At 36.7% G+C, this 21,903-nt stretch overlaps 1 protein-coding gene across 2 annotated transcripts in view; it reads left to right on the forward strand.

Moving 5' to 3' along the window:
• Window positions 1-21: 21 nt before the first annotated feature.
• NDC80 (NDC80 kinetochore complex component) overlaps window positions 22-21,903 on the forward strand; it is a 49,125-nt gene continuing 27,243 nt past the window's right edge. The window contains exons 1-7 of one of the 2 annotated variants that reach the window (XM_020970685.2): window positions 22-235; window positions 5,587-5,696; window positions 10,384-10,476; window positions 14,905-15,028; window positions 15,128-15,257; window positions 18,085-18,158; window positions 21,615-21,704. In XM_020970685.2, the coding sequence (XP_020826344.1) occupies window positions 5,596-5,696; window positions 10,384-10,476; window positions 14,905-15,028; window positions 15,128-15,257; window positions 18,085-18,158; window positions 21,615-21,704 (612 nt within the window). In that variant the 5' untranslated portion in view covers window positions 22-235; window positions 5,587-5,595. Of the gene's footprint in view, window positions 236-5,586; window positions 5,697-10,383; window positions 10,477-14,904; window positions 15,029-15,127; window positions 15,301-18,084; window positions 18,188-21,614; window positions 21,705-21,903 lie in introns of both variants that reach the window. The other variant, XM_020970684.2, reaches the window with a different exon arrangement.

Raw genomic sequence — 21,903 nt, forward strand, 5'->3', positions numbered from 1 at the left:
GAGCGTAGAGTGGGAGAAAAACGCACGCACGGAGAGCGCGCCCGTCGTGACGCGATGACGAAAGATGCCGCGGTTATTTTAAAAATTCGAAGCGGATAGGCGGCAGCCGCGCCGGAGGCGGGGGTGTTGCTGTGGTCCTGGTGTTTGGCGGCTCCAGGATCCTTCCCGGCCCCTGCCCTCCTCGTTCCAAGTACCCGTGTCTGTCTTACTCTTAAAGTGCAAGAAAACTAGAAAGGTAGGAAAGCCTTTAAAAGTCAAGCAGCTTTTATATTTGATCATGGGGCTAATATGGAGCCACTGAAATTTACTGAGTAGAGGAACTGTGCTTTAGGAAAGTCAGTGAGACAGCTGGGGGTGGGGGGATGGATTGCAGGGGGCATGGGTGCTTTTTGGCCCAGGTGGAATAGAAAGAGCATTGCATTCTGCAGCCAGAGGTGTTGTGGGTCCAAGTTCTGATCTGCCACTTATCACCTGTTTGAGCTTCATCTGTCTGAGTCGCAGCTTCTTATTCTGCACTATGCATGAGGAGTCTTGACGACGTGATCCCCACTGTCCCTTCTAGCTCTGTTGCAAAGCTGTCTGGCTCCCACCAAACACCTCGAAGTAGAATACAGGACAGTAAGTGAGAAAAGGGAAGCAGCTTGGTAGAAACTGGATCCTGGGATAAAATTGTTACAGTGTTAACCAGGGAAATGGAACTAAGTCTTTTGGGAACTGGAGACTAGAAAAAGTCTTTCTGCTTTATTCAGCTAATACTAAATTAAATACTAATGCTAAATACAACTAACACTAAAAGCATTTTTGCTTTATTCAACTCATATTTAAGTGAACATTATTAATACTAATCAATTGTCAAATATTTTATTAAGTACCTACTACTAATGTCCTAGGGTACACAAAGGCAAAATTGAAACTGTCACTGCTCCCTCAAATTATGTAAGTGAGAACTTATATAAGTAGATACAAAATGTAAGTTAATTTTGTGGGAAAGGCATTAGCAACTGGAGGGTATCAGGAAGGGTTTCATAATAGATGGTGGCACTTTGGAAAAGAGGGGATCTTAGAGTTAAGATGAGAGTAGAGATAGTAGATATGGAGTATTATGTGTAAGGAGGAACAAGAAGGCCAGTTTAGCATAACTAATGTGTAAGGGAATGGGAGTAATGTGTAAAGGGAGTAAAGATAAATTGAAGGCATGCTGTGAAGGGCTTTAAATACCAAATAGGAATCTATATTTTGTACTGGAGGCAGTGCATTTTATTTATTGAGTAGCAGAGTGACATAGTCAGATCTGTACTTTAGGAAAATCATTCTGGCTACTGTTTAAGGGCCAATTGGAATGAGGACAGACTTGAGACAGGGAGACCCAGTTAGGGGATTATTGCATGAGACCCTGTGAGAAGTGATGAAGGTGGCAAAGGAAGTTCAATGGTGAGCTGGCACTAGACCTTGGGACACAGAATTATGTGGTGGATAGAGTACTGGACTTGTCATATGTTCATTCAGCAATCGTTTCTTAAAGCCTTACTAGATCCTAGGCACTGGGGATATGGAGACAAATGAGAGTGCCAGGGAGCTTACATTCTATTGGGATAAACACCATGTTAATAAAAATGATAGCTAGTTTTTATATAGCGCCTTAAGATTTGCCAAATTCCTTACAAATATCTCATCCCAACAACCCTGAGAGGTAGGTGCTGTTATTATCCCCATTTTGCAGATGACAAATCTGAAGCAAAGGGTGAGGATCACTTAGCTAGTAAGTAACTGAATCCAAATCCGAACTCAGGTCTTCCTGAGGCCATGTCCAGCCTTCTAACCACTGCACCATTCAGCTGCCATTTAAAAAAAAAATTGGGTAAATTGAGAGAAGGGAGCACTTATATCTGGGGAATCCTGTGAGCTTTAAGGTGAGCTTCAGAAAGAAGCTAAGGATTCTAAGAAGCAGAGAGGTAAGGAGTACATTCCAGAAATGAGAAGACATCCTGGGAAAAGGTAATAAACATGGAGATAGAATGATATATACAATAAACAGGTTACTTTGGCTGGAAAGAAGGATGTATAAGGGAGAGAAATGTGTAATGAGCCCATAGAATAATGTGAGGGGCTTGAAATATCACTCAAAAGAGGAGAAAAACCTGGATTTGAATCTCACATCTGATATCCAGGATTAACCTGTTAAATTAAAGATGGTTTACATCCCAGGAACCTCACATATGAGGAGATGAGGTAGACACAGAATCAATTACAGGGACCTTCAGGGTTATCACTGGTTTAAAATAAAACTCTTTCAAATTGCTTGTCTTCTCAATGAACGGGGGAGAGGAGGGAAGAAAAAAATTTGGAACTCAAAATTGGAGGGAGGATGTTAAAATTGTTTTTATGTGCAATTGGGAAAAAAATTTAAAATATTTAAAATAAGACTTGATAAACTATCTGAAAGTAGAATGAGCTGTTCTGGAAGTTAGCAGGCTCCCCCTCAAAAAGTCTTCACGCAAAAGCTGGATAACCATCTTGTCAGTTATGATGCGGAAAGTGGTAAGGGAATTTTTGTTTAGAATTTTTATTAGAAGAGATGGCCTCAAAACTCTGAGATTCTATAGGACCTTACCAGCTTTATTAAAAATTACTCCCTATCTTTACAATCTCATTATGTATTTCTCCCCTTCATGCACACTATGGTTTGGGCAAATTGTTACTCTGCAAAATGTAATAATAACTAATACCTATAGTACATACCTCACAGCATTATACTTAAATGACATAATTTATGTTTTATAACACTTTGGACATCTCAAAATACTGGCTAGGTGTCTGTTACTGTCAGGGAGCCACAAAAAGGAACCTGGTCTGGAACCAGTCTTCTAGACCCAGGGATCTCAAAATAAGACCCATCTCTGTAGGATTCTAGTCTGCATAGACCACCTATATCTTGTTAACCCATATAAACAATTTCTGTGGGTTTTGTCTTTAATTTTACGCCTTCTTATCCCCAGAGTACGTTGCTAAAGAGACATTTGAATTACAGGAGAAAATGAAAAGGACAACAGGAAAAAGACATCTCTCCTCAAATGTTACCCCAGCACTTTGTTTTAATCTCTCCTTTGCCTCTTATTATGTTGTACCACTTTCTGAAATTACTCATCTTGCCAATCAGCTTGTGAGTTCTTTGTTAGTAAGGATTGTTGGTTTTCTTATTTATATGACTCAGCTCTGTGCCCATAGTAAACAACATGTGAAAGAGTTTTAAATGTAATGAAAGGCAATGGTTTCTCCACTGGAAACTTTTAAAAAAGAAAATGGTGTAGCTATTGTTATAAGCTTGAAAAGTGCTTTTTTCCCTTTTTGCTATTAAAAACTGAATTAATCAAAGATGAGCAGTATATCAAATCTAGAGTCGATGATCAAAATGAGAACATTTATCAGATTCATAAGAAACACCATGTCCCTAGAATTGCACTGAGCCGTGAGGATGATACAAAGATGGATAAAGCAAAATTCCACCTTTGAGGAATAACTTTAACTGACAGCTGTATAGCACTTGACAATTTACAGAGTTTACATACATTGTTTCGCTGGCTTCTTGCTTAGTACAGTCTAATAGGAATTAAGAAAACTACTGTAACAGTTAAAATTAAGGTAGACTGAGGCACAAAGTTCCAAGCATAATCAATTTATTGATAAAGCACAACTTTACCAATAAATAGGATCTCAGCTTCCTGAGCAAAGCTAAGACCCTGAATGAGGGGGACAGCTTGCTTTTATAGTTTTGGGGCATACAGAAAGTAGGAAGGCTAGCATCATAAATGGAAGAAAATATGATTGGATGGCAATTGGGAATGAAGACTAGCAAACAACCCCCTTCTTCCCACCTGTGACTAAGAAATGATCATTGTTTGAGTCCAGCTGCACGTGCATCTGCAGGGACAGAGACGGCAAACCAGATTTCTTTGGTAACAAACCAGACATCCTTGAAGGATAGTTTGGTGGCATAAAGGTACTGAATCAGACTCCCTGGTGTCCACCTGCCTCCTTCAAGGGTTATAGATTTCCTTAACACAAGAATAAAACAGTGATTAATAGGAGAACTGGATTTCTAAACTTAACTCGTTATAGGATAGCTGAATTTCTGAACTAAGTTCAGAGACAAAGAAATCATGACTTCAGCAGTTATAGGACAAAATCAATTAACCATAAATGTGATAAAAAAAAATTAATCAGTCTGATTATTTTGCTACTCCATGATGATCCGAAATAGTGCATAAGAAAGATATAAAATGCTATGACAATTCTGAACAAGGAACCACTTCTAGGTCTGTATCCCAAAGAGATCATGAAAACAGGAAAAGGACCCATATGTACAAAAATATTTATAGCAGCTCTTTTTGTGGTGGCCAAGAATTGGAAATTGAGGGGATGCCCATCAATTGGGGAATGGCTGAACAAGTTGTAGCATGTGAATGTAATGGAATACTGTTGTACAGAAATGATGAGCTGGCGGACTTCAGAAAAACCTGGAAAGTCTTATATGAGCTGATGCTGAGTGAAATGAATAGAACCAGGAGAAGTGTACATAGTAATAGCCACATTGTGCAATGACTGACTGATAAACTTAGCTCTTCTCAGCAATGTAAGGATCTAAGACAATTCCAAAAGTCTCGTGAGAGAAAATGCTATCCACTTCCAAAGAAAGAATGATGGAGTCTGAATATAGATGGAAGCATACTATTTGCTGTCCTTTTGTTGTTTTGTTTTATTTCTTTCTCATGGTTGCTCCCATTAGTTCTAATTCTTCTTTACACAATGACTAATATAAATGTATGCTTAATATGAATGTATAAGTAGAGCCTATATCAGATTGCATGCCATCTTGGGAAGGAGGCAGGAGACGGAGGGAGGGAAAATTCAAAACTCAAAATCTTATGGAAGTGAATGTTGAAAACTAAAAATAAATTAATTATTAAAAAAAACAATTCTGAACAGAGAAAGATAATTAGGGTAATAGAAGTGTAGAGGTATTTAGGGTAGCTAGGTGGCACAGCCCTTGAGACTCTGTAGATCCTAGGTAAAGAACTGTTGACATAGAGTATGTGGGGAAGCACAGTATGACTATAATATGACTAAAGGTGCCATACTAGAAAGAGCTTTGAATGTCTGGCTAAGGAATTTAGACAAAAAAAGCATTTGAAATCTCTTCCTAAAGAAGGCAAAAAATCAACAGTATGAGGAACAGATTGAAGTGGGACAAGCTTATCAGCAGTTAGAAGGTTGTTGCAATAATTCAAACCCAGAACAATAAGCCCCAGAACTAAAGCGGTAGCACTGAGGGATTAGCAGTAGGACATTACAAGCAGTCAAATGAACAGCACTTAGTATCTTAAAAGAGCCCTTGACAAAGGGAAGTAGGAAAGAAAAATTAGAAGGAGATTTTATGCATGAGAGTCTAGGTAAATAGAAGTCTCATTGACAGAAGCAGTGACCTTTCTATTTTTTTTTTAAGAAGGTTGGTAATTGCTTCCATACTTATTACTTTGCCCCCTCGCCTCCCCACCCCTCTCCACACTAACATTAATTTCATTTACTCAGCTCACAGGGATGAAGCGCAGCTCTGTTTCCATTGGTGCTGCTGGCCGCCAGTCTATGCAGGCCTTGAGATCACAGGACTTCAATAAACAAGGTCTTTATACCCCACAAACGTAAGTATTACTGACATTGATCCTTGTCTGTGTTAGTGTTGGAGGGAAAGAAATCTGTGCAATTGGAAGATTCTGAAAGTGAAGATTATATTGTGATGAGTGGCAAGGACTCAGGCCTGCCTACTGCTCACTTCTCACAGCCCCTTAACCTGATCTTCGGTCAATGAACACTGAACTACATTTAGTGTCATAAGGGGATATTTCGTCTGTGTCAGTTGTCATCTAAATATAGGTTAAAACTAAGATGCAGTTTATCAGAAAATTATGTACCATATCATTTAGATTATTATAAGGTAGACCTAGGATTTGCTCTCATTTAGAAGAGATAATGGTAATTCATAGAAAAACTACCTATGCCCTCCTAAGTGCTATGCCTGTAATTCCTAAAGCTGCCACTAGGTGGGTGAGGGTGTCTTCAATTTTGGTTAGTAGTACACTCTGCAAGCTTGGTTAGTAGTATCTCAGAGTTATTTATCACACCATTCTTTATTGCTTTTCTATAAAAATATGATCACCAGAGTTAGAAAACTTGGCTTGTGACAATCTTACATTCAATTATTAGATGACCTTTTTCACGTGGCCTGCAGTAAATTGGCATGCTTTCATTTAGCACACTTTTCATATCAACGTATTTGACAATCAGACCAGAATGAAAATCGATGACAATAGTTCTAATAGTCATTCACCATGGAATGTTATCTCAACCACTTACTACCTGTGTAACCTTCAATAATTTACTTACCTATTTGTCTCTTCATCTTTAAAATGGGGATAACAGGGGACTTTGGTCAACGTGGTACAGTAAAAGGTAGCAGATCAGCCCAGTTTCCACATAAGTACTGCAGAAAGTACAAAAGCATGCCAAACCAAATAATGATTAGAAAATAGTCATCTAACCGCAGTTTACAAAAGAGGACACCCAGAAGCCTAAAAAGCAGACAAAAGAACTAGAATGAGGCAAGCACAGCACTAGGGAAGTCTTGCCTCATTCCACTTATTTTGCCTGGGATCCCCTTCTGGGCTTCTGAGTGTCCCCTTTGGTCACTTGGACCTGGTTGACCCCAGCACAATGGAGCATGCCTAGCCAGAAGACAGGAGCACTCTAGTGGGGAAGGGACGTGGGGAGGGGTGGTAAATACCCCCAGAGTGTGAACCAAAATAGCTAGCAAAACTCCTAGGGAAAAGGCAGGGGATCTAAAAGTTTTCAGCTCCAGGACAGAACCAACCCTGACAAACTCAAAGAGCTTAGCGCTCTGAATATAGTGCTCTGTATCCAAAGGATATTGTAAGCCTGGGACCCACCAGCACTTTATGCAAAGCAGGTCCCTTTGGAGGGGTGAGTCTGTGACAGAACCTCAGACTATATGAATCAGAGCTAAACAGAGCCTACCATTGCATCCTCGCATGGAGCCAGTTGCAGCTTAGCCCTGACAAAATCTCTGACTTGGGGTAGGAGAGGGAGAGAGACTGCAACAAAACTTGATATATAAATAAACAGATGTCTAAGACACAAGCCTACAAGGTAGTCACTGCATAGCACTTATGGGCAGAGCTACAGATAGTTTGCCCTCAAGGTCTATTAGAATTCCTGGAAGAGATGAAAGAAGATAAAAAAGTATCTTATAATCTTATAAGTGAAATGAGAGCTCTAGAGTGGTAGTGTCAAACAAATAGAAACAGATTTCTATGACTGCATATTGACTTAGAAAATCACTTATTAACATCTATGTTGTGTTATATTTTTATTTATTTTGCTAAACATTTCCCAGTTACTTTTTAATCTGGTTTCCTGAAGGCCTCTTGGTTGGCTTGCAAATTTGACACCTCTGCTCTAGAGGATAGAATTAGAAGGAGAATAAACAGTTTAGTAGAAGAGGCACGAATTCTTACCCAAGTAAAAGACTCCCTGAGAATGAGCTAAAATAAATAAAGGAATGGATAAATAAATAAAATACATGATTCTGTTAAAAAGTAAGAATTATTGAAATCAAAAGACAAAAAATAGAAGAAAGTGTAAGGTATCTCTGATCAAAAACAACTGACCTAGAAAACTGGCCGAGGAGTAATGATCTAAGAATAATTAGATGTATCAGGAAAAAAAACTTGGATATCACATTCCAACAGAGGGGCAGCTAGGTGGCGCAGTGGCTAGAACACTGGTACTGGAATCAGGAGGACCTGAGTTCAAAGACACATAACACTCACTAGCTGTGTGACTCTGGGCAAGTCACTTAACCCCAACTGCCTCATATAAAAAAAAAATTGCTCAGAGCTATTAAAATCAGAAGGCAAAATGAAAATAGAATTCATCCTGGAAAAAAACCTCAGGAATATCATGGGAACCATAATCAAAATCCAGAACTTCCAAGTTAAAGAAAAATATTGTCTGCAGACAGCTTTTGAAGTACCAAGGAACTACAGTCAGGTTCATACACTACTTGGCAGCTACCGTTTTAAAGGACAGGAGAGCTTGGAATAAAGTATTCCAAAGGCAAAAGATACAGTCTTACAGCCAAAAATAATTTATGCAGGACTGGGGGTGGGGCAAAGGAGGGATTGGGTGAACCTTGAAACACAGGACTTCAAGCATTCCTGATTTTTAAAAAGACAAGAGTTAAATAGAATATTTAAAATGCAAACACAAGAGCCAAGAGGAAGCTAGAAAGGCAAATAATTGGATCAGTTGGAAAGGACTGTATGTTGAAAGGGACAAGTGTCCCCTCAAAGTCCTAATGTCTTCAAGGGTCAGAGTGTTCAGTAAGACAAGGGCTTTGTGGTGGTTTTGTTCAGTTTGGGTGATCTTAAATAAAATAAAATAAAATAAAAGGAATAGGAAATACACTAAGGAGATGGAACTTGCTATTTCATATAATTGGGGTATATGAAAGAAGACAGTGGAGGAAGTGGGTATAACAGGCAGCTAGGTGGCTCAGTGGACAGAGTACTAGACCTGGAGTCTGGAAGACCTGAGTTCAAATTCAGCCCCAGACACTTAACAGCTATGTGACCCAGGGCAAGTCATTTAACCTCAGTTTGCCTCATTTTCCTCAACTATAAAGTGAGGGTTAAAAACAGACCCTATCTCCTGGGGTTGTTTGATTGTGAGGATCAAATGAGATAATATTTGTAGTGTTTAGCTCAGTGCCTGGCATATAGTAGCCACTATATAAATGTTTATTCCCTTCCCTGATATAAACCTTGCTTTCACCTAAACTGTACAAAAGAGTACTGAACAAACACAAAATCTGGTGTGGAAAAAACATCAAATTCAAAAGGAAATTAGGCAAGAACTGTGGAGGAGGAAGAGAGGTGGGTGAGAGGAGAAATAGAGATACCATTATGTTCAGAATGAAAAAAGAAAAATGAGGATAATATTTCCATTGTCCAATTATAACTGTAAAGTGCTGTATGAATATATATGATTTAGTATAAAATGCTTTTTCAGCTTATTCAGCTTCAATCCTTTACGGATCCATTATTTCATAATTTAGGTATTGCTTCCATCACTGTTTGCCACAGTAGTCTTCACAAGTTGTATAACTGCAAAAATTGCTGTAAACTCACCCGGAGGCTAAAATTTTGGTACGAGCTTTTTCCAAACTTAACTAGGCTATCCCTCAGAGGACTAGCACAGTATATCAGGGGCCATCTCCAGTCCTCCTGATCTCAGTCTTGCCAGTAGACCCAGAGGGCTCTGGAGAAGAAAGTGAGGCAGTTAACCTTGCACAGCCCTCCCTCACTTAAATCCAATTCCCTTGCAAGTTATGGCATCACGTCCCTGGTGTCATGGTTCTCTTCAAGAACGAAGGACAAACAACAACAAAAGAACAACAGTAGTGTGTCTCTTTGCTATATTCAAGCTTTTCTAATTTACTGAAGTTTGCAGAGTCTTCAAAAATCCACTATTGCTTCCATGCAGCATTAGAATAGGGTCGGGGAAGGGAATAAAAATTTGTGTAGCCCCTACTATGTGCTAGGCACTATACTAAGCCCTTTACAAAAAGTATTTCATTTGATCCTCACAACAACCCTGCAGGATAGGTGCTGTTATCCTCATTTTATATTTGAAGGAACTGAAGCAAACAAAAGTTAAGTGACTTGCCCTAGGGTCACATGTCTGAGGCCAGATTTGAACTCTTGTCTTCCTGACTCTAGGCCTAGCTCTTACGTACTGAACCACTTGGCTGCCTCTAAAATAGCACTAATCTAAACAATAGAAATATTGATTAAACACACTCACGCATTTATATACAGACACACACACACATGCATATATGTGTATAAACTTAAAATCCTTCTCCAAATTCTTTCTTTTCACAAGTATTTTATATACAAACACTTAGGGATAAATGGTACTTCACACTAAGCGTCACTTGTTATTGATTGTTTTAATTCAATCTTAAGTTTTACTTTCTGTTTAGAAACTTCTATACTTCTGGCTATTGTAGAGTTTGCTGTTGCAAAAAACTTCTTAACAAAACTTTGGTCATTTTAAAACTAACACAGGTTCCTCCGAAAGACAAAACTTGAAATTATATCAGAAGTGAAAAAGTGCCTGATGTAGTTTCTTTCTGACAGTCCGTTGTGTGTTCTTAAGTAAAAGCAGTTGCATCATAATAAACAGTGAAATTGCATTTATTTCTAGAGAATTTTGTTTTATAGAGTTATAATTTCTTTTTTCTTAAAGGAAAGAAAGACCAACCTTTGGGAAGTTAAATACAAGTAGACTTACACCTGGCACATCCACTTCTGAAAGGAAAATCAGCTTCTTTGGTAAAAGGTAATATTAATATTGGCTTTTTTTTTTCCAATCCAGCAAAAAATATTTATTGAATATGTTCCACATGCCTGGCACTGTATTGTGGTTTTGAGGATCCAAAAGCAGTATAAGACACAGCCTCTGTAGCCAGTTAAGCTGGAACCTACAGTATAAATCTAAAAAGGTAGATTGCAGCCAGGTTATGGAGGCCTTTAAATCCCAAGCTGAAGAGTTCCATTTTAATCTCGAGGCAATACGGAGATCATGAAAGTTGACTAGGAGAGTGACCTACAATTTAGGAATGTTAATGTGACAGCTGTGTAGAATATGGGTTAGAAAGGAGAGAGACATAAGCTAGGTGGCGCAGTGGATAGAGCACTGGCCCTGGAGCTGGAGGACCTGAGTTCAAATCCAGCCTCAGACACTTGACATTTACTAGCTGTGTGAACCTGGGCAAGTCATTTAACCCCATTGCCTACCAAAAAAAAAAAAAAGGAAAGAAAGGAGAGAGACTGAAAGCAGGGAGCCTAAATAGCATTAGGCTGTTGTGCCAGTCTAGGACAGAAATGATATATTCCTAAACTAGAGAAGAAACTTGTGTAAGTAAAGAGAAAGGGGTAGATGTGAGAGGAATTGCAAAGGTAGAATCTACAATAGATGGCACATTAGACATGGATGTTGAGAGAAGGAAGAGTCCAAGGTTGCAACTTTGGGTGACTAGAAAGATGGTGGGTGATACCCATCAACAGAATCAAAAATAAGGAGGAGAAATGGGTTGGGGGGAATATATAATTAGTTATGTTTTGGACATGTTGGGTTTGAGATAACCTATACAACGTGCAGATAGAGATATCAATAAGCAGTAACACAGGGCTGGAGTTCAGGAGAGAAATTAGAACTGGAATATACAGCTTTACCGGTTGTCCAGGTAGAGAGTAATTAAAACCATGGTAGCTAATGAAATCCCAAGAGAGTGTAGAAACAGAAGAGGGCCTAAGACAGAAACTCGGGAGAAACTCTTAACAGGTAAGAAGATGACCAAGAGAATAGCATCATGAAAAATACTGGGAAAAGATAGAGTATTCAGGATGGGGGTTGGCAATCCAGAAGTACTGAGGTCTCTAGAAGTATAGGAACTAAGAAAAAGCTATTAGATTTAACGTTAAAAGAGGTTGCTGGTAACCTTGAAGACAGTAGAAACTTGATTTCAAAGAGCTAAAAAGTAGAAAGTGAAGAGATAAGAAAAGGAGTGTCAACAGCCTTCTGGCTACAGAAATGAGGAAAGGTAGAGAACAGCTTAAAGGTGTGACAAGGTTGAAAAGTTTTGGTTTCTGTTTTCTTGATAGATGATACCTGAGCATATTTATACAAAGCAAATGTAGAGACAGTGGATAAGGAGAGATTGAAGATTACCGAAATAGAGAAAATGATCAAAGATGCAAGCTCCCAGAGATCATAGTTAATAGCTAATATTTATATAACTCTTTAAGGTTTGCAAAGCCCCTTAAGATATATTAACTCATTTAACATATATTAACTCAAAATAACCCTGAAGAAGGTGCTGTTATCCAATTTTACAGATAAGGAAACTGAGGCACAGCAAGGTTAAATGATTTGCCCAGAGAAACATAGATGATAAGTATCTAAAGCAGGATTTGAACCAAGGGTTTTCTGGCTGCACATTGGGCACTTTATCTATTGTACTATCTAGCTGCCTATCCAGTATGTCAGTAAGTGTATGAAAGATAGTAGCTTCTAAACAAAGTTATAATGGTTTATTCATAAAAGAACATTTAATTTTTTTTATTGTGAGGGGGTGGTCATATGTTTCACAAAATTATATGAAATAAGAGATATGTTTTGCCTTCCATGAAATTTTTGAATTGGATCCTAGATAAGAGAGATCTGTTTTTTGTTTTCTAGAGAGCTAATTCATTCTTTAGTTCTTTGGGAATTGAGAATTTAAATTACTGCATTATTAATTCATTTAAAGTATTGGTATACATTACTGAAAGAAATGTATTATTTGTAGCACACAGAAAAAAACTGAATATCCATGGATACTTAGAAGAGATCAAATAGAGAAAAGAGCACAAAAGGGAATTTATACTGTAGTGAAAATAAAGACGGGCTGAATAAGATCTGGGTTCTAGTCAAGTTTTATTACTCATAATGTAACTTTGGATAAGTCATTAACCTCTCAGTTTCCATATCAGTAAAATCTATATGCTAAACTGCCTCTTTCTAAGGTCCTTCCAAAATTCTAACACTTTGATATCTGAAAGGTAGGTGGCAGCAAGTGAAAATGAGGGATAAAATTACTTTCAACTAAAAATTAGCTTCAAAAAACAATTCAACAGACATTTGTTAAGTGACTACAAAGCACTGAGCTAAGTGTTAGGGATACAAAGTCAAAAACAAAGTGGTCCAAGGGTGAACCAACATCCTCACAGATAAGTAAATATTAGGCAATTTCAGAATTAAGATGGCACTCACAGCTGGAGGAAGGGAGGAAGGGTATCAGAAAAGACTTTCTATAGGATGTGGCATGTGAGTGGAGTCTTGAAATAAACTAGGAATTCTTGGAAACAGAGGTAAGGAGGGAGTGCATTGTCCATTGTGGACAGCCAGTTCAAAGTTATGGAGAGTCTCAGTTTGACTGTTATAGTTTCCTCATCTGTAAAATATGGATAATAATAGCACCTAACTCTCAGGGTTGTTGTGAGAATAAAAAAAAAATAATACTTGCAACACGCTTTGCAAACCTTAAAGTGCAATATAAACTCTAGCTATCATTAATAATGATAATAGTAATAATGATGATGGTCATAATGACATTTGATTTGAAGTCAGGAAACCCAAGTTCAAATCCCATCATAGATGCTTACTGAAAGTCACTTAGCCTTTATCAGCCTCAGTTTGTTCATATTTAAAAATGAGGAACATAATAGTACCTACCATACCGGGTTGTTATAAAAATAAAATTAGATACAATATATGTAAGGTGTTTTGTAAACTATAAAGCGCCATAAAAATGTTAGCTATTATTATATATAAAAGGTTCAACAATAGGGAGTTTGTGTTCTTTTTAAATTCACTGGCCAATTAAGAAAAGTAGAGTTTGCTAGAATGACTAAAGAATAATCTTCAGCCATTCTACTGCAAAATACTTCTTCAAAAAAACAGATTTTCAGAGATTAGGAGGGGGAAAAAAGATTTAAGGGGAGTAATATAATAATTTTAGTGCCAACCCAACTCTTTTTTGACTTGAGAAAAAAGACTGTCCTGGAGTTTTTTGCAGAAAATAAGCAAAATGTAAGCAATTGCGAAAGGTAAAATAAATCATTTTGTTTAAATTAAATTGAAAAACTTTTGTAGAAACAGAAAGGACCTAGGATAAGAAGGGAAAAAATCTTTTTGTCAAAATATCTCATGAGGTTTTGATATATAGGACCAAAACTCATTCCCCAATAGAGTAGTTGAAGAATATAAACAAGTAATTCTAAAAATAAAAGCAAACTATTAACCATGTGAAATAATACTCTAAGTCACTAAAAATAAGAGAAAAGCATATCAAAACAACCCTCAAGTTTCACCTCATACTGGGCAAATTGGCAAAAATTACAAAACATGAAAACAGTCAATATGGAGGGTTATGGACAGATTAATATACATTAGTATGTATGTATGTATGTACATTGTTGGTGGGGTTGTGAATTAGTCCCACCATTCTTTTTTTTTTTGTGAGGGCAATTGGGGTTAAGTGACTTGTCCAGAGTCACACAGCTAGTGAGTGTTATGTGTCTGAGGCCGAATTTGAACTCATGTCCTCCTGACTTCAGGGCCAGTGCTCTATCCACTGCGCCACCAACCATTCTTTAATAATGAATTTGGAATTATGAAAATAAAATGACTAAAATGTTCATATACTTGGACCTAGCTATTCTACTGCTAAGTGGTCATTGACAAAAAAGAAAGGCTCTACAGACACCAAAATATTTACAGTAACACTTTTTGTGGTAGCAGAGAACTGGAAACAAAGTAGATATCTATTGTTTGGAAATGGCTAAACCAATTTTGGTACATCATTTCCTACAGCACAGTAATATCCCATTATAATCAATGAGCATGGTGAGTGTAGGGAAGCATGGCAAGTCTTATACTAACCACTGCAAAATGAAGTCAGCAGAACCAAGAAAACAATATGTATTATGGCACAAACAAAAAATAACCACCACCAAGGAATTGAAACAGTGCTGTGACATTATAGATATAAGAAAAATACCTCTCTTCCCATTCCTTTTCTAAAGAGTTAAGTAAAATTGTACTTCCTCCTTTTTGAAATAGTTTTTAAGTCAAAGTAAACTTCTGTTAATCTAGATTTGGCTAAGACAGTATACATGTAGAGGAACAGAAAAGATTATTTTCATTACTTTTGTTTATTTCCAGAACTAGTGGACCTGGATCCCGGAACAGTTTGCTTGGTATATTTGGCGGTGTTGAAAAAATCAAAGACCCTAGACCACTTAATGACAAAGCATTCATTCAACAGTATATTCGACAACTCTGTGAGGTATTCTGCCAACTGATGTTTTAAGTTCCAACTGTTTGCTTAGGAGATTTTCAATCAGCAAATAGTTTATCCTTTTAAAAAAAATAACAATTCTTATAGTTTCTTACAGAAAATGGCTATGCCTTCAGTGTGAACATGAAATCTCTACAAAGTCCATCTGTTAAAGACTTCCTAAAGATCTTCACTTTTATTTTTGACTTCTTATCGCCTTCTTATGAGCTTCCTGATAGTAAGTTTGAAGAGGAGATTCCAAGAATCTTGAAAGATCTCGGGTTTGTATGGTACATTTTTCATGGGACTAAAAATGTAAGAGGGAGAAATAGTCAGAGCATACTTTTGCACCCAAAAAGCATAAAAACAAATCTGGCTGAAAACATCATTACATAGTTAGTCTATGGGAATGTTGAAAAGAAAATTTTTACCAAAGTAAATAATGAATGAGACATAGTAGATGGGAGGTGGCTTTTACCTGAGTGTAAGGTTAAAATCCTGGATCTTTATGACCATGGGCAAATTGTTTGATCTCTCCATGTCCAGGGCAACTGGAATAAAAACATAAATCTATCTCAGAAGAGAGAGTTCTCATACTGGGAGTCCCCTACATTGATGAAATTACAACAGTTATCTTGTATTCAGGTTACCCTTATGGTTTTGGACAGTATAATGCCATACTATTATAATTTTTTGTTCAAAAGGAAGTTGCGGAGCTGACCATGATGCTTCCATAATTTGCCAAGATTCTTCTCCCCTCTTAACCTCCACCTCATAAAGTTCCTCTCTTCCTTTCTGATACAACTCAAACAAAATCCTCCTCATGAAGGTTTTCCTAATACCCACAAGCTACTAGCATCCTCCCCCTAAAACTACTTTGTATATATTGATACAGTATTTACTCTGCTCTACTAATCTATTCAAATAAGTTTTTGACAATAAAGAGACTTGAGTAAGGAACAAATAATTAATTCGCTAAACAAGGAAGCATGTGGCTGATTAGGCATTCAGTCCAAATTATGGTAGTTCTAGTGTACTGAACCCACCCCCTCCCACCTTCATCCCCAGTTATTCTGTAATTCCTCTCCCTATGAGCTCAGTGCCAAATTACTAATTAACTATTGGACATTTCAAACTGGATGTACCAGAGACATCTTTAACTCAACATGTCCAAAACAGAGCTTATTATCTTTTCTTCTAAACTTACCCATCTCCCAAACTTATCAATTTTGTCAAAGATGATCCTGATCTTCTCATCATTCATTTTTGCAATTTGGGATTCATCTCCTCAACTCTCAGTCTCCCTCACCTGAAATACCCAAACAATAGGTTGCCAAATTTTGTTTCTACATCTCTCACATCTGCTTCCTCTCTACTCCCACAGGCACCACCTTAGTTAAAGCCCTCATCGACTCTTGCCTAAATTATCACAATGGCCTCTTAAATTAATCTCCCTTTCTTTTTTTAGAATTTTTTTTTTTTTAGGCAATTGGGGTTAAGTGACTTGCCCAGGGCCTTACTGCTAGTAAGTGTCAAATGTTTGGTCTGAAGCTAGATTTGAACTCAGGTCCTCCTGACTTTAGGGCCGGTGCTCTATCCACTGCGCCACTTAGCTACCCCTTAATCTCCCTTTCTTAATTTTCTCACCAGTCTAGGCCATCATATACACTGCTACCAGAGTGTTTTTCCTTAAGTGAAGTTCTTACTATGTTATTTCTTCACTCATCCAAATATAAATATAAAATCCTCTGTAGGGGGCAGCTAGATGGTGCAGTGGATAAAGTAAGGGCCTTGGAGTCAGGAGGACCTGAGTTCAAATGCAGCCTCAGCAAAATATTCAGGCGCATTGGTGGCAAGTCATTTGCATTATTAAGCGTTAGATAGATAAAGAGAATTATTAATGAAGCCCATTTTCCATCATTCTTGTGTGTTGGTGGAGGTAGCCACCAATCCACCATACTGGCTTGGAGCCTTCACTGTTACCTACGTAAGTTGACTTATCACAAAATAAATACATATGTGCAATGGAGAACAACGTTTTCTGTCCGTCCTTAGCCACTTACAAGTTCTACAACCTTGGTCAAGTCACTAAGCCACTCTGAGCTTCATTTTCTTCATCTGTAAAATGGGAATAATAATAGCACCTAACAAGGTTTTTACTGGGAGACTCAAATGAGGTATGTATTTAAAGTGCTTTGAAATCCTGATGAAAACATCAGTTATTATTACTATTATTAGTAATTTAGCCTTAAAAATAGTCATAGTAGCAAAATTAGTAAAACTTAGTATTAATACATTAGTATCAAAAAGTAATTTTTGGAAACATCTTATTGTAGACACTTCTCTCCCTGCTGTAGTGCTTTGAGTATAAAATACAAACTCATTATTCTGTTATTTAAAGGCTAATAAAACTAGTCCCCATACAAAAAAAAAAAAACAAATGCAGCCTCAGACACTTACTAGCTAGCTGTGTGACCCTGGGCAAGTCTCTTAACCCCTATTGCCTCCAAAATAAAAAAATAAAATAAACTCCTCTGTGTAGCTTACCCTATGCAACCTTGCCCCTATACATAATACCCCCTCCAGCACTTTATGATTAAGCTAAAATGGCAATCTCTCTATTCCTAACATATATCTCCTCTCTCTGTGCCTCTTCACTGTCCAGGCCCCATTTCTAAAACACTTCCCGTTTACCTCCACCTCATAGATTTCCTCTCTTCCTTTTTGACTCAGCTCAAACACAATCTTCTATATAAAACTTTTCCTAAAACCCACAACTGCTAGCACCTTCCCTCTAAAACTCTCTTGTATTTAACTACTTTGTATATATTTATATTTTATTGTATTTTTATACTGTATATATTTTAATATAACCTAGTCTCACCAATGAGAAAGTAAGCAACTTGTGAGTAAAGATTGTTTGACTCCTTATGTTTATATCCCCAGTACCTAGCACATAGTAGGAATTTAACAAATACTTGTTCATTAATTGATTTTTTTATGAGATACTTATTTTATCCACTCTTTTGTTTAATGTATTAACTACATCATTGTTGCTTTTATAGGTATCCGTTTACTTTACCAAAAAGCTCCATGTATACAGTGGGAGCACCTCATACATGGCCTCATGTTGTGGCAGGTTTGAACTGGCTTATAGATTGTGTTAAGGTATTATTTGATTTGAATAAAGTAAGATTAAAACATTTGCTTTTAAAAATTTAGGGATATTTTGCATCCCAAAATAAATAAACAAAGCAGAGATTCACAATTGTAGTTTTACAGTGCCTCAGCATGAAGTATTTTTAATTACCTCAAGGAGCATCTGAAAATTTTCATTCCAAATTAAAATAAAAAATCTTTCATTTAAAAGTGAATTAAGGGGCAGCTAGGTGGCACAGTGGGTAACATAAGGGCCCTGGAGTCAGGAGGACCTGAGTTTAAATATGGCCTCAGACACTTGACACTTACTAGCTGTGTGACCCTGGGCAAGTTACTTAACCCCACTGTCTAGCCCCCCCAAAAAAAGTGAATTAAAACTAAATAGAAAAGACGCATCTCATTTAGTTGAGATGACTAAATTTTTTTCCTACAAAGTTTTCTATTCCGAAATTCTCTTGTCAGAAAATATATTTTAAACATTATCTATGAGAAGTGAATTACTTTACTATAACAGTAACTAATATTTTCCACCTAGTTGTATAGGTACCATAATTTGAAGTTACACAAATGAGTAATTTATTTTAATAGTAAATAGTTTTGTGAAATTGTAAAAAAATAAAAATATAAATTTTTTAAACATCAAAATATTTTTAAAACTTGATATTTCTCTCATTTTCATTCTTAAAAAGTTATACCTAACTTTTCTGAGTTATTGTGACATAAACTTTATATTAGGGAGGAAAAGAGGTTCCTTTACATCAGTACTTTAAAAGATATGTCATTTCATTGAGAGGAAACTCCTTATATAGATCCATATCTCAATCCCTCTGCGTTTCATGATTTCCTGAAAAAATCATCTTCTGGTGACCAGTCTTATGGTGATTAATCTCTTAGCACCTCAGCAACTAGGTGACAAAGTGAACAAGGTGCTGGACTTGGAGTCTTCAAAAGACCTGAATTCATATCCTGTCTCAGATAGCTCTGTAACCATAGACAAATCAAAACTTCTCTCAGCCTCAGTTTCCTCACGTGTAAAATAGATATAATACCACCTACTTCACAGGGTTGTTGTGGAGATTTAATGAAATAGCATGTGAAGTGCTTTGCAAACCTTAAAACTCTCTATAAAGTTAGTTACTAACCACAAATTCTGATCCTCAGGGAACATACAGAGTCTGTTCGTAGGCTGATAATTAAAGCCTTGGATGTTCCCCTCTTCCTACCTTCCGCCCCCTCATCCCATCCCTGGCTATAATGAAGTAGGACCTTAGTGGAGGACCACAATTAGTGCCCTGAAAATGAAATGTCCAAGGGTAACAATGAGTTACAGTTATAAGCCCTAAATGAAAATTTGCTGTAATTTTCCACTCAAAATTATATGCATTATATTATCAAACTGATTAATATCTCCAAAAGTTGTCAAGATTTTTATATTGTAAAATTCAATCTGGTTTTTAGTTCTGAACTAGGTAGTTCAACCAAATCAATTGTGTCTTGAGTCACTACAAGTTCATCCATCTAAAAAATTTTTTTGTAAACTCAGTCCCACTACTTTGTATGGAAATGTAGCATTGCATTAAAATATTATCATTGAAAAAAATTATTTGGAGAAGTGGCTTAGGTTCTAATTTTAGGGTTATAATTTCAAAAAGAGTTCTAGATTACTGACTTCGCCTAAATTATCAAGTGTTATCAATTATCTAAATTATAAAGTTAATGTTGCAGCTTGATCAGCCACGTACTTATTAAGCACCCTCTCTGTGCCAGGCACTCTGCTACTTGCTAAGGAGACAGGTAAGATAAATAAAATAAAGGAAAGACAGTGTCCTGTTTGAGGAATAGAAAGAAGGCCAGTCTGTCAGGATCACAGAGGAAGAGGAGTAATGTACAATGAAAACAGAAAGTTGAGTTAGGGCCGGGTTCTGTACTGCTCTTAAAGCTGACCAAAGAACTGTATATTTTATCCTAGAGTCGCCCTAGGAACTTTGTTGACTAGCAGAGTCACATGTTCAGATCTGCCCTTAATGAAAATTACAGGAAGATCAGTTAGGAGGTCATTGAAATAGTCTAGACAAGAGGTGGTAAGGGCCTGAACTAAGGTGGTAGCCATGTAAGAAGGAGTCAAGTGTGAGCAACGTTATAGAGGTAGAAACACACTTGGCAACTCATTGAATATATGAAACGAAGGAGTTGCAAATAGTGCTAAATTTATGAATTTGGGAGAATAGAAGAATGGTGGTACCTTCAACAGAAATAGGAAATTTTGGAAGAGGAGTGAGTTTAGGGGGTGGTGGATAATGCCTCATTTTAGATTTGTTAAATTTGAGATATCTCTGGGACATCCAGTTTGAACTGTCCAATAGTGATTGAAGCTTGGAAAGAGACTGAGACTAGATATATTAATCTGTGAGTCATCAGTATAGAGATGAAAATTAAGCCCATGGGAGCTAATTAGGTCACCAGTAATAACAGCTAACATTTATACATCACTATGTACCAGGGACTATGCTAAGTGCTTTAAAATTATTATCTTATTTGATCCTCACAACAACTCTAGAAGGTAGCTGCTATTATTTTATAGATGAGGAAACAGGCAAACAGAGGTTAAGTGATTGTGGATAAAAGATTGTACTGAATCAAGAAATCCAGATTATAATCCAGAAGCTACTATCACTAATATCTTCCTAGAGCTATGTTTCTTATCCTTTCAATTGTTTTTGACTTCCATTAGTATCAGTATGTTCCATTTATTGCTAAAAGATGTTCAAGTTTGATAATGTGGGAGAAAATTCTGTTATCAACATAAAATATTAATACGCACTAATACCTATCCTAGCCAAAAAAAACTTAACTTTTAAAAACAAAGTTCAAAAGGATTTCCTACAAAATGCTAATCACTTGGGGCACTAAAAGTAAATGAGAAGAAATAAGGGAATGTATTCTATTTAATTATATTGTTATGAACATGAAAAATTTGCAAATACTAGCCATTGGTTGGTATTTCCTAAAATGTTGGGAAGGAGATAGTAAGCTAAAATTTTTAATTGTGCTTTGATACATAAGTATCAAATTATTCAGTGAAAGTTGCAAATATACATTATGTTTTAAGGAATCTTTCCATACCTGGGAGTTTCTATTTGTTAATCATAGTATTTAGTGAATTATCCCTTGTTAGTAATATTTCTTTAATTATACTGGATTCCTTGTTAAGATAGTAATTCTTATAATTATGTGTAGCTGATTAAAGTGCTGCTAATAAAGCCAGGGTTATGAATTTAGGCTTCTTCTCATAGTGTACTCTGAAAACAGCAATGTCAGAATAAATATATTTTTAGCTATAATACTTTGTTTTAGAAAAAAAGAAATTTTAAGAGATACATCTGTTAGTAATGAATGTGTTTGAGAGGAGCTAAATATTTTACCATGTCCTATTTAGCTCATTTTTGCCTGCAAACAAAGTTCACCTTCATTTGATGATGGACAGCCCTGGGGAGGAGAGAGTGAAGATGGAATAATGCATAATAAGGTACCCTAACCTCACAGAATTTTTTTTTATTTTTGAGTTGGCATGATGTTAATGAACTGAATGTGTCAATGACATAAAAATTAATGTAAATATAGGATTTGTGTTCTTTCTGAAGTTCTGATGTATGTACATTAAATTAAGATGTAATTAAAGAATCTGATACACAGTTCCTGGCACATAGTGCATGCTACATAAATGT

Source organism: Phascolarctos cinereus, unplaced genomic scaffold (genome assembly GCF_003287225.1).
Source record: "Phascolarctos cinereus isolate Bilbo 61053 unplaced genomic scaffold, phaCin_HiC Scaffold_4;HRSCAF=312, whole genome shotgun sequence".
Classification (NCBI taxonomy): Eukaryota; Metazoa; Chordata; class Mammalia; order Diprotodontia; family Phascolarctidae; genus Phascolarctos; species Phascolarctos cinereus.